The sequence below is a fragment of the Papaver somniferum genome, chromosome 2 (assembly GCF_003573695.1).
Source record: "Papaver somniferum cultivar HN1 chromosome 2, ASM357369v1, whole genome shotgun sequence".
Taxonomy (NCBI): Eukaryota; Viridiplantae; Streptophyta; class Magnoliopsida; order Ranunculales; family Papaveraceae; genus Papaver; species Papaver somniferum.
In genome coordinates this window covers 105369476-105384561 of record NC_039359.1, presented here as the reverse complement: position 1 = coordinate 105384561, position 15086 = coordinate 105369476, and the positions used below count along the sequence as shown (strand labels likewise).

The following is a 15086-nucleotide window of genomic DNA, read 5'->3' as shown; positions in this document are numbered from 1 at the left end:
ATGGAAAAATGGATTTACGGTGGTTGTGTTAGAGTTTACAATGAAGACATGAAGTTGAGCTGCAACAGAGAACAAAGAAGGAGAAATTGAAGTTATGTGATGAAATAACAAATGGGTTTGGTTGATTATAGGGTCTGAGAAGGTTAATGGAGCTGTTACTGCCATGGGTTGTTGCTAGTGAAGAATATAGTGGTTGATGGGGGTTTCAAGCAAGAAACTGTTGTGATGAACAGAAAGAGAATCTGGTAGTGAACCGGACAATTTCAAGCAAGATTAAGACATTATAAATAATTGGAGATTTTCTAGGCTTCTAGTAAATCTTTATGCATTTACTATTTTCGGATGGCAATTTCAATTCAGATTGTGTATCTATTAATCTTCTTCCATGGATTTTACGAGTACTAGGTGTCTCAGCCGAAGGTTTCTTTCTCAAGTACACTCGAAGAACACAACCTACGCCATGGGCTGCACACAACCTTCTCAAGTACTAGATGGTTCCACGTATGCTTAATGGGAGATGCAGATGGTGGAATATAATGGATCTGTGGAGTTTTAGCCGTGAGTTTACTGTGGAGAAGATGAGAAACAACAAGGAGAGGGTAAGTTGTTACTGGCAGGGAGAAACGGAATTGAGCTGTAGCCGAGAAGCGGAACTGGCAGCGAGCAAAATTGGCTCTGCATAAAGTGTAGAGTTGAGGAAATTGAGATCGCTTCCATGGACGTGAACAAGAAACTGATGCACAGACTGAAAATGGGATTCGTGGAAAGATTGAGCTCATTGTATGTTCGCTGGATTGGGTAGATGGTTAGAGTTGTTACTACCGGGCAGGAAAGAAATGCACATCACTGAAGAAGAGAAATGTAAAGTGGTCCAATGGAGCTGTTCGCAAAGGAGATGAATGGTCTGTTGGATGTTTGTTCGAATGGAGGATGGGTGTTGTGTTCGAGCTGTTGTCGCTGCCATCGGTTTAGTGTCTGCACGAAAGGGTTCGATCTATGAAGGCATGGATGCTTTTTCTCTACAATCTATAGTAGATTATGACTAAAAATGGTGTTGTTTGGCAAAGATAAACAAGGGTTAAAACTATCGAGAGTTGGAGGTTAGGAAGTCGAAGGTGGGTGAACAACTGTTGCCGGTGATGACTTGGAGTTAGCTGTGTTGGCTTTGCGTCCTCTAATGACTGAGATAAGTTTAGTTGGCGAAAATGGAATCGAAATAGGACTGTGGTTCATACTGCGAATTAAAGATAGAGAATGTGGAGATAAAACTGCGACTGCAATGAGAACTCGGAGATGGACTGTTTGTTGGCTGATTTGAATTTGAAGTGGAGATGTTTGTTGGATGCACTAGTCGAGAATAGATGAGATATTGTTGTTGGTTAGTTGGTCAGAGAATAAGCAAGGAAGTGGAGGGAAGAGGATGCATGTTGTATGAGTAGTCGATTGAATCAGAGGTGTTGCTGCTGCCATGACCTAAACAAGGAAGCTAAGACTTGATTGATGCATTACTCGTTATGCAGCTTTGAAAATGGTTGCATAACCTGTTATGCATATACAAAAGTTGTTGCATAACTTGTTATGCAATTTAAAAAATGGTTGCATAACACGTTATGTAGTAACTTTTTTGTCACTATTGAAACCAATAAAAATAAAGAGAGCATAACTTGTTATGCACCTACAATAATATCTGCATAACATGTTATGCAGTCGTGAAAATTGATGCATAATCTGTTATGCATCCGAAAATATGGCTGCATAATGCATTATGCATCGAGAAAATTGTTGTACAATCTTTTATGCATCGAGAAAATAGATGCATAACCTTATACGCATCCGTAAATATAGATGCATAATGCATTATGCATCGATTTTTTATGTACGCGCTAAAATCAACCAAAACAATGGCTACATAACTTGTTATACATACATAACTTTGTTAGGCAGATGTATAATGTGTCATGCAGTCGAGAAAATGGTTACACAATTCGTTATGCGTCTGCAGAATGTCTTATGCATCTTTTTTGGTGGCTGCATAATGGTTATGTATCAAGTTTTCGAAAATTTAGCCTAAAATGATGATCACCTCCGATTTTTTCGTGAAAAACAAAAATTTGATATTGTTGTTTGTACTCGTTGTGTAGCTCTCTTAAAAAGATTTCCAACAATATAAAATTTGTAAAATTCCAAGGCGCGGATTTTTAGATATGTTATATCCAAGTTGTGTTGCCAATTATACCCCTGAAATATTAGGCTGCATAACGAGTTATGCCTGAAAAAATAGTATGCATAACGAGTTATGTATTAATTCTTAATAATTTTGGATAATTTTGGGTGTCAGAGAAATAATTATGGGTGTCACGGTACCAAAAATTAATCGTGGGCCTGACAATGAAAATATTATTTTTTTTGGGCCTGCGCCTAATTTTCCCTAACCAGAGATGATTCGATTGAAGATAACTACATTCTGTTGGATAGCAACCATGAGCAGTAAGATGAGAACCAATCTTTCCAGGGTGATAGAGTTTATCATATGGATAATCCTGATGTCACTTATAACGGGGAAGATTTGAATATGACAGATGCTGAAAATGGAGGAAGAAGTGAAGGAAACACTGCTAAAATGCGAATGAGCGTCGCAAATCAGGTTTGCAAAAATTTCTCAATTCTCTCTCCGAACTTGTGTTTTTTTCCAATTAATTGCTTTAATTTACTTTTCTTTAAAAAGATTTACTAGGTTGATTCCAATAATTGTGTGTGCTTGAGTTCAGTCTTTAGAATTAGGTTTGTTTTTGACCTAAATTTGAAAAAGATGAAAATCTTATCCTGGAAAGTTCAGGGGTTTGGTAATAGACATATTAGACAACACCTAAGAGAGCTGCTTAGGCCAATGATCCAGATATTATTTTCCCGTGTGAGACAAAAACCATGAACCTGAAATTGGAGAAATTTACACACTCTTACAATTATATAAACTATCTTTATGTAAATCCAATAGGAGCCTTTGGCGGTTTGTTTATGTTGTGGAAAGATGGAATCAATATTGATCTTGTAGATATGAACTTTAACTTCATCTCTGTCCTGGTTAATGTAGATTCTAGAAGTGGTCACACTTTGTTGAACCGTATGTATGGTGCTCTATATGCTGTAGGATGAGATAGGCAATGTGATTATCTTGACAACCTAGATAATAGATATCCTTGTCCCTGGATTGTCCTATGAGACTTATATTTCATTATTAGACAAGAGGAAAAAGTTTGTGGCAACTCTATTCATTTAGGATGAATTCAGACGAGGAACCTTAATTTCAAGATTGGTATTAAAATTACATATATATATATATATATACTAGGTTGAGCCCCGGTTGAAAATCATTTAGATCATTTAGATCTTATTGTCCTGAGTTACATAGGTAATCCCTTTACCTAGAGTAATCATAGGAGTAGTGAGTTTTTTAGTCTTGAGAGACTTGATAGAGCTCTTGTTAACCATGCTTGGGTTGATTTCTTCTCCAATGCCATAGTTTACCACTTATTGAGTCTAGCTAGTGACCATGTTCCTATTCTCCTTGTTACCTCTAGGGAGGAGAATAACACTAGAAGACCTCTAAGATTTAACAGGTGTTGGTTCAGTGACAACAGGTGCAAAGACCTAATTTTGGATAACTGGAAAACCAGTGAAAATGGGTCAAAAGCTTACAAACACATTAGATATTTATACAATGTTAAAGTGGCACTCAGGCAGTGGAATATGAATTCTTTTGGCAACTTTCAAACTCATATAAACGATATCCAGACTCAACTAGGTAATATCAATAACAACATGCATGATACTACTAGTGTTGCTCATAAGTCTAGGCTGGAAGATTCTTTGAAATACTGGTATATTGTTAGATAAGATTATTATATGCAAAGAGCTAGCGAAAATGTCTTGACTTTTGATGATAAAAATACTAAGTATTTTCATGATAAAGTCAATTTCAGGAAAAGGATAACTCAAATTGAGTGTTTGAAAAGTAGCATAGGAATTTGGTTAACTGATAAAAGTACGATAGTTAATGAACTTAGAGATCATTTTAGCAAGATGAGTAGAACTACTAACCCTCCAAGTGATAGTAGTTTTCTTGATATCATGATGCCTTGTATATCTGATGAGGAGAATGATTTCCTGATACATCCTCATGTTGATGAGGAGATAAAGTCCATAGTTTAGAAAATGCGATCATGGCCTAGCCGTGGCCTTGATGGATATCCTCCTGGTTTCTATCAGCAAATGTGGGACACTGTGGGTCCTGATACTATTGCTATGGCAAAAAGTTTTTCCATTCTGGTCACATGCTTAAGCATATGAATCACAATTTTGTGTCCCTCATTCATAAAGACAATGCAGGTTTAATGGCCATAAAACTTGATATGTCCAAGGCATTTGATAGGATTGAATGAAAATTTCATAATTGATATCCTGAAAAATCTTGGGTTTCATGATCATTGGTGTAATCTTATTGGACAATGTATCTCTACAGTGTCTACTTCAATTTTGCTAAATGGTTGTCCTGATGATATTTACTATCTCACAAGGGGTCTTAGACAGGGAGACCCCTTGTCCCCTTATTTGTTCATTATATGCATAGATGTGTTATCTAAAATGCTTATGAATGCAGAGAGGAAAGATGATATTCAAGGTATCAAAGTAACTACAACCAGTCCATCTGTAAGTCATTTATTTTTGTTGATGACTGTCTTGTTTTTACTAAGACTAGTATTAAAAGTGCTAAGAATTTAGAGATCATGCTAGAAAGATTTAGTAAGTTCTCTGGCCAGGCCATAAACTTTGAGAAATTTGGGATAACTTTTAGTCCTAAGATTGAACCTATAACAAAGTCTCAAATCCTTTCCATGTTGAAAATTAAAAACGTTGGTCTGGCTGAAAAATACTTAGGAGTTTCACTGCTTCTTCAAATAAACAAAATGGAGTCTTTTAAGCATCTTGAAGAATCATGTGACAAAAGTCTAGATAATTGGCAAGGTGAATATCTAAATCAACCAGGTAGAAATGTTCTTATCAAATCTACTTTAGCACTCTTGCTTCCCATCATTTATCTGTTTTCGTTATGTCTAAAAAGATGACAGATAAACTTGATGATGTTCAAATGAGGTTTTTTTGGAATAAGAAAAGGTTTGATAGAGGGGTTAATTTATGTAATTGGGATTATATAGCTAAACCCATTGATCTTGGTGTGAATGTTAGGAAAACTAAGTATCTTAATATTGCTTTATTAGCTAAGTTAGCATGGAGGATGCTAACTAAAACCAGATGCCTCGTGGGTTCAAATCCTCAGGCACGAATATTTTCCTGATTTTAATCCTCTTCATGTTGTGATTATACAAAATGTTTCTTGGGTGTGGAAAGGCATATGTAGGGGCCTTGAATTGGTTAGGAAATACTATCGTTGGGAAGTTGGGGATGGTACCTCCATTGAGATATGGAAGGACAAATGGGTTCCCACTGAAGATAATTTTCTTAACAGTGATTTTGCTTCTCATTTTATGAATACAGTTAATCAGCTAATTGTGCGGGGAACAGATGAGCGGAATGTAGATATTCTGAATTGCCTTTTTGATAGTAAAACTGTCAATGAAATTTGTAAAATCAGAATCCCTTCCACTGTATAGGACATTCTCATATGGGCTTCATCTCACAATGGCCAATTTACTGTTAAATCTGCTTATAATTGCATTGTGTAGGAGTTGTATGGTACTGGTAATGTTTTTTTCCCTTGGAAATCCCTATGGAGTCTTAATCTTCCACAAAAGATAAAACATCACCTATGGAAATGTTTAAATGATTGTGTTTCTGTGAGAAGTAAACTTGCTAGGTTTGTTACAGCTATAAATAGTGAGTGTCCTTTTTTGCAATCAGGAAATTGAAACTACTAATCATCTTTTTATTGATTGTGAGGTTACTAAAAGACTATGGTTTACTCTGGATGCTAACATTGCAGGAGGTATTGCTAATATAGCTAGTTGGTTCCAATCCAGTAATGTATCCAGGAATGTGCATGAGAAATATGTCCAGTTTGTCAGTTTTGATATATGGAAAATATGGAAGCTTAGATGCTCTGTAGTGTTTGATAATGGAACAATTCAGGCAGCTAAATTAGTGGCTCAAGTTAACAAGGATATTGCTGAGTGGAATGAAAACTCTAGAAAATGTAGAACAGTAAGATCTAATGTGAATCACCCTAGGAATGTAATTCCTTGGGAATTGCCAGACAATGGCTTTTATAAGTTTATTTTTGATGCAGCATTTTTGAAAGAAAATAATCATATGGGTATAGATCTGATGATGTTTTCTGATGCAACGCAATTTGGAGGAGCCTAATCACTTTCTGGGATAACTCAAAATGAAGAGCAAGCTGAAGCTCTAGCAGCACTGGCGGCTATAAAGTGGGGAAAAGCTTCAGTTGTTGAAAAGCTAAATTTGGAGGGAGACTGCCAGAATGTAGTAAAAGCAATAAATGGAGATGTAGGAAGTGTTAGATGGACTAAAAATAATGTAATTCAAGACTGTCGAAGTCTCTTACTAAGTTTTAGGGATTGGAAGTGCACTTTTATACATAGAGAATCGAATGAAGTTGCTAATAGCTTAGCTAAGAAGGCTAGAATTGATAAGATAGATCAATGTTGGAATTCAGAATTCCCGTTTTGGTTAAAATCTCTGTATTAAGAGAAAAACTGAATGTAGTCTTAACATTAAATATTATTATTGATTTTTTTTTTCTTATTAAAAAAAAAACGGTTCGTGAGTTATAACTCCAAAGGTGTCATTACCCATCCACAAAAAACCCATCAAAACAAAAGTAACACAAAAACTCCAACAAAACAAAGGTAACTCGCGGTTGATGAAACCAAAATTTGGTTTGATCATAAAATTTGATGAAACCCCAAAGAATTTGACGAAACCAATTTTGAAATTTGGAGTTTTTATATCAATTTTTAAAAAATTTGGAGTTTTTGTATCAATTTTATTTAAGATGGAGTTTTAATGGATCCCAACATTTGAGTGGGGTTTTGGTACCACAAGTTTGATCACTTTGAATTTTTATGACTAGTTTTTTAAAAAAAAAAACGGATCATTAATTTCTTACTATATTTAATTTTATTCCAAATTTTCGACCAAATTTACTCGGAAATCCTAGGAAAACCGTCCAAATATAGTGTTACTCATGTCCACTTGATTGAACTTTCGACCAAATTTAGTTTTTGTCCATTGTGGACGCTCTTAAAAATGGCAAATTTCTTAAAAAGTGTACCTAGCAGCGTCCTTGCATCTAGTTCCCAAACACTCCATGGAATATATTCGCGCCAACCCTTTTTATTTCGCCTTTTACTTCCTAGGGTTTATCTTTATTTCTCCCTTTAGATTCCTTTAACAGCGAGAAAAAATTCGGGGAGATTTCATAAATCCTAGGTCAAGCAAATCCATGGCGTTTGAATCATCTCCGGAAACTGAGAAGTTTCTATGTGAACGATTGTTAGATCAAAACCAACCAATTTCTGAGCGATTTAGAGCTCTCTTCTCTCTTCGCAATCTCCGTGGCCCTGGACCTCGTCAAGCACTTGTTCTAGGTAAAAATTTCTATCAAATTTTGAATTCTATCTTAACTTGATTATTGATTAATCACTGATTGTTGTATTTGTGTATTGCTTTGAATATGTAATTTATTTTTAGTATGAAAGAACGAAAACTTAGTTACAAAACTTCTGTACAATGTCCCCATTTGAAGGCTATAAATTTCTCATATCTTAACCTAATATAAGTTGTTTAGTAACAGCTGATGGCTTACTTAATGAGATAAAATAGTGTACATCAAAAGGGGGCTCAGTACGCTTTTAATCGATATTAACCTGCCACCATAAGATGAATATATCTGTACTGCCCTTCCTGCTGTGTTCAATTTGTTCGATGACCGGATCCCATACTCTTTGCCATGCTTCAGCTGGCACTAGCCGGGTATTTGATGGGTAAGTCTACTTCAGGACAACCCATTGAGTTCTGGACCACTGTGTTTTATGCAGTTTTACCAATTGCAATAACGGTTAATGCTCAAACCTGAAGCAAGCTGGATGTGAATATACAAGGCCCTTATGTATTGTACTTGACTAGTTGCATCAGTTGAAAAACACAGTATTATCTACGCACGAAAGATGAGATATACTGGTTTACATTGAACCATTCGAGACCTGATTCTTGTATTTCATATTCAATGGTCGTAATATGATAAAATGTTTTTGGTAATTTCCGTCAACTATGCTTGAGTGCTTATTCCAACCTTTAAAAGTTAAGTCTGCTGGTTATATTTCAGAGTATAATTAGGATGTTGTATGCTGGGTTAAGTGTATCATTGTGGTTTTATTCAGTTTAGTAAATTGGGTGTAGATTGTTAGTTTTTGCTGGAATGTTATTTCCAAAATACATGTCTGAGAAATTTGGTAAGAGGCTAGATGTAGCATGGTATTTTGATTTTGATTGAATATTTTATGCTGGTTTTACAGCTACGAGAGATTCTTCAAATTTGCTTGCTCATGAAGCAGCATTTGCACTAGGCCAAATTCAAGATGCGGAAGCAGTTCCTGCTTTAAAGGAGGTTCTCGAGGATTTTTCTCTGCATCCCATAGTTCGTCACGAGGTACTTTTTTCTTCTTATTTTTTGATTTCGTAGGTCAGCTATGTGAAATATTTGGGTTATTGCTGATTATGTATCTCTTTCCTGTTTTCCCCCTCTTTTTACTAGGTGGCAGAAGCACTTGGAGCAATTGGGGTAGATGCTAATGTACCGCTTCTGGAAAAGAGCTTGAGGTCAGATCCTGCTCCTGAAGTGCGAGAAACATGTGAACTGGCTCTTAGCCGAATTGAGGAACAGAAGCATACTAATCTGAATGATAAGACATCTGCTGAACCAGCATCACCTTTTCTGTCAGTTGATCCTGCGGCGCCGGCTTCATCTAGTTCATCTGTAGATCAACTAAGGTTTATACAACTAAAACACAGACATCTATTTTTCTTTGTATATATTTTGTATTAGTTCATTAAATGGTGTGTGTTTTTAATTTAAGGGAAGTTCTTCTTGATGAAGAGAAAAGCATGTACGAGAGATATGCAGCTCTTTTTGCACTTCGGAACCATGGAGGAGAAGGAGCCGTCACTGCTATAATTGATTCTTTGGGTGCTGGGAGTGCTCTCCTGCGGCATGAGGTATTTGAATTTTCTGACCTCATGGCCGATTGTTCTATACGGTACTACATGGTATAAACCATGTGTCTGCTTTATTTATTTATTTTCTGTCAGACTCTTACCAGAATTGTTTTTGTCCTTAAGCTTCCCCGTACCGTTGAATTTACAAATATGCAGAAAACAAAAAAAAATGGTGAGATGGTACACCTTTAGATATTGTTGAGTGATGCATTTTGCTCCAACTATAGCATACTCTATACAAGTGAACTGTAGTTTTTGTGGATGTAATTGGAACCTTAAGGGTCACTGGCGTGATGTTTATTTCCAAATTTTTAGTCACTCTGAAAAATTAACATACATACTGATTGCAGGTTGCATATGTATTAGGTCAACTTCAAAACAAAGCCGCTTGTGATGCTCTTGCTGAAATACTTAAGGATGTTAATGAGCACCCGATGGTCAGACATGAAGCTGCTGAAGCACTTGGTTCCATTGCAGGTAAAACCTGAAAAGCTTAAGAAAATTTAATAAGAGGATATCAATCCGGGGCTTGTGGTAGATGCAATTTGTTTGTTACATGGATCTCTAATTTTCTCGTTGTTGTAGATACCTTATCTGTTGGTTGTACTGTTAATGTGTTCTTATTGGCTAAATCTCTGATTCTCATTTCTTTTTCCTGTTTGTTGTTCCGCACATCCACTTTCTCTTTAGATAATCGAAGTGTAGAGCTTCTGGAAAAATTTGTGAAGGATCCTGAACCTCTTGTTTCTCAAAGCTGTGAAGTTGCGCTCAACATGCTGGAGTTTGAAAGATCTGGAAAGTCCTTTGAGGTATTTGTGCTAAATTCGAAACTAAATAAAAATCTTTCTTAAACCATGATTACTTGTTCCTAAAAAAGATAGGACTAGCACATAATTTTTCCCCTATGCAGTATCTCTTCATGAAGGTACCTCAGGTGGACGCTGTGTGGTGTCAAACTAAATTTAAGCTATTGCTTTATTATCTTCAGAGACAAAACACAGTCTTTGGTATAAAAATCATCCCCTAATGAATACCAATAGAGAACACAAGGTAACTGAATAGTCTCCAATTGAAATTCAAGGCTGATCTGTTATCATCTTCATCATCACAGACACTTGATGGCTCGATTTCTGCCTAAAGTTTGTTTGCAGAAATTGGTTGGCAGCTATATTGTTCGGATCATAACATATATTGTAAAATGTTCAAAACTTTCCATCTTTTTCCATTGCGGCATAACACAATAGGAAGAGTGAAAGTGAAAAACTGAATCTGTCTTTTTGAATTTCTTGGAATAAGAAACCGATATTGGATTCCTCGACCGGTAGCAAAAACACCACCTTTTTCCTTTACTTCTGGTACATCTGTATCAACAACTCCATTAGGGAGGGCTACACTACACTATTCACAAGCTAGCACCTTGGCTTAGAACCGGAACCAACGAAAGGAAGAGGGAAGTAAAAACTGAAAAAACTTGCCAAACAAGATTTTACTGAGATTTCTTATTCTACTACTTCGACAACAGCTACTGCGTCCCTGGTTGTTGTTTTGCCTCGACAACAGCAGAATCAGATTCTACAACCAGAATCCGCTACTGCAACCAGTAACGCACGCTAATGCTGTCGTAAAAGATGGTACTCGGAAGAAGCAAAACCAACACTCACACTGCTTGGAATTGAGAATGACAGTAGAGACTAGAGAGACCAATACTTGCTTGTAACTTGTGATCAGATAATGAAAAATGAAAACTACTAACAAAGAACTGGACTCTACGCAAGATATAGCAATAACACTACTTGATTTCTCAAGGGAATTCTTGAATTTTCATCGTTCGAGTAAAAAAGTACCGTTGTTATTATTTTTGCTATCTGCAGATTATTCTTTTTAATCCCCACCTCATTGTGATGCGGGAATATGCTCTTAGCTTATCCTTATATTTGTCTCTCAAGCCGGGAAGGGATTCAACAGTAGGACAAGGGTATAGAGCAACTTCTTCCAAACACTTTGCATTTTCCAACAAAAAGTCCAGAATCTTTAGCTCTGCATTACACCCTTCTGCATTTTCAATTCGATAAGCGCTGAGATGAGACACCATGGCTAGCAATAAGAATCTTTCTTCCGAACCACCTTCCATATCTTCTTAATTGGACTATATGAAAACCAAAAAACAACAAAATTAATATTTTGCTTGTTTTTATAATATTTCATAACATCTAGAAGATCTACTAGCTGCACCCCATGCATAATTTATGTTGGTTTACCATTGACGTTGTACTAGACCGTTCTAAAGACATAACTTGCCGAATTAAAATACAGGGATCTTAGTTAAACCATACCTTATTGATTGGTTTAATGATCAGAGTCTTTATATTCGGACAGGTTGTGAGTAAGTATGCCATCCCGCGCAAGCTATCTCTAGTCCACCACATTTCCAACCTCAAAGACTGAAGATTACATAAGCAAGGGAGTTGACAGTTTACCAAGTTGGTAGCTCCCGAGAGAACCTTGAGAAACAGTAGAAAATTCTGCTTAAAAACATCGAATCTAAGGTATACATGACATGATTTTGACCATAATTTAAAGCGTACGTGCCTGAAGGAATTGAGGTGATAAATCGAGTCGTTTGGCCTTCTCAACTGATACCAGATGTTTCAGCATCCGTCTAACATAATCTTCTTTTTTCTCTAGTTGTTGTGGTTTATATGATATGTGAAGAATTACTTCTGATAGTTGATCAGAGCAGTTTTGTAGATTATAATCATGTATCGAGTCAGCTTTAAAGATGAAGCTGTTGAGATTAGGAGCAGATAACTTGATAAATGTAGGCTGAATAGGATTTCCCCAACCATAATATAATTGGGTATATGCAAACTGCTTAAGGCACAGAGACTCTACCAACAAATCCCTTTGATTATCGGTTTGTATATCACAATTATTTATATTCAGCGTTTCAAGAAGTGGGCAGCTTAAAAAGAGCCTCTTGGTTGAATTTACACTGGATACTCGAAATCCCTCAAGACACATGAATTTAAGCTGTGGTAAACTCATTTTTTTGGGAAGAACAACTTCTGCATATCCAGATGACCATAGCAACCCGCTCTCAGTGTCAACTTTTTCAATGATTTACAGTTAAATAGTCTAGGTGAAATTTCAGACGTGAATCGCTCATATCGACTCACATCTATATTTACCTCCTCCAGATGATGCTCAACCGCAGCATCAATCCATCTGTTGAGACTTTTTATGCACTCAAAGTCGTCGGAATATATATGCTAAGACACTGTAAGGTTTTGAATGTGACTGAAGTCATCTCGCAGATGAAATACTCTATCGACAAAACGGTACAACGTTTTCGACTTTCTGTATCTGTACGGTTGATCATCCGCGTAAGCACTAATATCGAAGTTCAGAAACGGTAGAGATTTCCAAATATGAATCCATCTTTTTGACAAAATACAAGTTTGAACTGCATATTTTGTATCAACGAAAGACAGGATGTAATGAATTAGTTCATCCGGTAACATGCTGATTCTATCCGGTAGCTTTCTTTTTTTTATCATTCTTATATACATTGGGTTAAACCTAGAACGAAAAAACCCTTAAAAACTCTTTAGGAGATTGAATAATAATAATAATAATAATAATACCTGAATTGTGTTAACGGCTGAGGCTGATACTAAAACCCTGGCTAGACTCCAATTACTTTTGGCCAATTTTCGCAGTATAAATAACCTCGTTTAATTGGGCCCCCAAAAAACAATTGGGGGCCTGATCAATTTATACCCACATCTAAAATTACAAAGGGGGTTCCAAAAGGTGGTGAAAATATTATTATGCCCGTCTCTAATAACTAAACTAAACAATCCTATTAACTTTTAACCCAAGGCCCCCAAATTCATTCCTATCTAAACAAAAAAAAAAATTCTTCTCCCCAGTTCCTCTCTCTGCTCTCTCCTCCCCCGTTAACGATCTGATTTCTTTTTCTTTTTTTCTTTCAACATGGCAATATTAACTTTTACTACAAAAATGGCTCCAATCAGAAGGTATGTGAACTATAACTCCCTAATCTAACTTGGGTTTGCATTTGATTTGATTTTTCGGTTGAAAAATTAGGTTTGCAACTGCAAAATTGCAGTTTCAGTTGTAGGGTTGTCATAGTCGAAGTCCGTATTCCTTAACGATTTTTCATCTGCATTTTGATATTATAAAATCAACTACAAAATTGCAGTTTCAGTTCTAGGGTCGTCATAGTCGAAGTCCTTATTCCTTAACGATTTTTCATCTGCATGTTGATATTATGAAAAATCGTTAATGCTTATGCTGAGGGAGATAATGACCCTAGGTTAGAGAGGAGGATGTTTTAAGTACCCGATGACGATTCTTGTTGACGACCTATTTTATTGTTAAACAACTCTATATTATACAAAACTACCTCTCTGTCCAAAATAATGAAAGGGTCGTTAGTTTTAATATATAAACCATTCACGATTCCTTATGACGACCCATTTTTAGAACCTAACGACTCTGTATTTAAATAACTTGTTACTGTCCAAATAATCAGAAGGGTCGTTATCGATAAGCAGTAGAGTCGTTATTATGTATTTGAGAATCATCATGGTCTAATTTGGAGTTGTCATTTGTGTTGAAGGGTCGTTTGTGATGATGATGATGGTCATGATGGTAATGGTGGTTCTGGTCGAGGTGGTGGTAAGGAGGATTTGGGGATTGAGGAGGAGAAGGATGAACGTAATGATGATGAGGAGGAGGATGATGGAAATTGCGGTGGTAGTGGTGATAAAGATTATGATGATGGTGGTAATGATGATGGTGGTAAGGAGGATGATTCCACAATTCTTAAGCTTGTGGTGAGTATTTATTTTTGTAATTGTAATTGTCATCGTCATCTACATACCATACATATATAAGTTTGTTAATGTGAATTTGTATTTGAATGAAAATAGAGGGAACGAATGAATCTTTTTGCCAAGGCATTGTGTTGCTCGGCCGACAAAGGGGAAATGTTTGATCCTGACAAACAACGTCGGTACGCTGATTACTGCAGACACGTTGAAAATCCCAATGCAAAGAAAATGTTTCCTGAGCTGGCTAAGGAAGGTAAGAGGACCAGGAAAACACGTATCCAACTAGGAGAAGAACGTGTTGAACATGGACAAGGTAGCCATCATCCTCTTGATGAACAAGGCAGTAAAGAAGATGGTGGTTCCCTAGGGGGCAGTGCAACTCAGTGTCCTTCTAATAGAAGATGGAAAGTTAGCCGATCAGGGAGGTACTAGGGGTTACTGTCGAAATGAACTTATGTTTTATGTTACTTTTGACTTGAACTTATGTTTCTTAACTTTTCTTAGATGCAACTAGGGGTTTGGTTTGGTTTGGATGGTTTGTTGAAACTATTTTGTTTTTGTTGAAACTATTTTGCTTTCCTAAGATTTTAGAACGTTGTTTAGAAGTTCTTTGTTTAAATGTTGGCTAGAATGAATAAGGACTCTGAAGCTGATAGGATTATATATTGTGGCAGATTAAGAATGACGACTCTAAGCTATCTATGAAATGGTTGGTTAGTGTCGTTATTGAATATGATTACACAAATGACGACCCTAAGTGTTACATTTACAGAGATTTTTTGGTTTTAGAGTCGTTTTGGTATAAACAAAAAAAAGTAACGACGGTAAGTGACCTAGCTAGCTAGCTGGAGTCGTCAATGTTTATCACACCACCCTAACGATTTTCATAACCTGGAAAAGTTGCAGGTTTGAGTCGTCATTGGTAGTGTCAATAAAGTGACGGCATAGGAGAGTCGTTTAGGTATACAACACCCC

General features: G+C 36.4%; 1 protein-coding gene across 7 annotated transcripts; it reads left to right on the top strand.

Annotated features, from left to right (window-relative positions):
• The first annotated feature begins 7194 nt into the window (after positions 1 to 7194).
• Positions 7195 to 14628, top strand: LOC113348673 (deoxyhypusine hydroxylase-like). Of its 7 annotated transcripts, XR_003359757.1 has the most exons (8): positions 7195 to 7625; positions 8553 to 8686; positions 8792 to 9027; positions 9114 to 9303; positions 9603 to 9729; positions 9943 to 10061; positions 13898 to 14114; positions 14211 to 14628. XR_003359757.1 is itself a non-coding variant. In XM_026592522.1 (7 exons), the coding sequence occupies exons 1-7, from the start codon at positions 7481 to 7483 to the stop codon at positions 11695 to 11697; spliced, it is 1020 nt and encodes a 339-aa protein (XP_026448307.1). In that variant the 5' UTR covers positions 7195 to 7480; the 3' UTR covers positions 11698 to 12206. The 7 variants fall into 7 exon arrangements, 6 of the variants coding, with proteins under 6 accessions (XP_026448307.1, XP_026448304.1, XP_026448305.1 ...); XM_026592522.1 differs by lacking the exons at positions 13898 to 14114; positions 14211 to 14628 and adding an exon at positions 11629 to 12206; XM_026592519.1 differs by lacking the exons at positions 13898 to 14114; positions 14211 to 14628 and adding an exon at positions 11124 to 11386.
• The last annotated feature ends 458 nt before the right edge of the window (positions 14629 to 15086 follow it).

What these genes read in the sequence shown, in the direction of transcription:
- LOC113348673 (XM_026592519.1), top strand. Translation starts at nt 7,481, where the DNA reads ATGGCGTTTGAATCATCTCCGGAAACTGAGAAGTTTCTATGTGAACGA. An exon ending in ATCCCATAGTTCGTCACGAG is followed by an intron (nt 8,687 to 8,791) that starts GTACTTTTTTCT and finishes TCTTTTTACTAG; the next exon opens with GTGGCAGAAGCACTTGGAGC. An exon ending in GATCTGGAAAGTCCTTTGAG is followed by an intron (nt 10,062 to 11,123) that starts GTATTTGTGCTA and finishes TGCTATCTGCAG; the next exon opens with ATTATTCTTTTTAATCCCCA.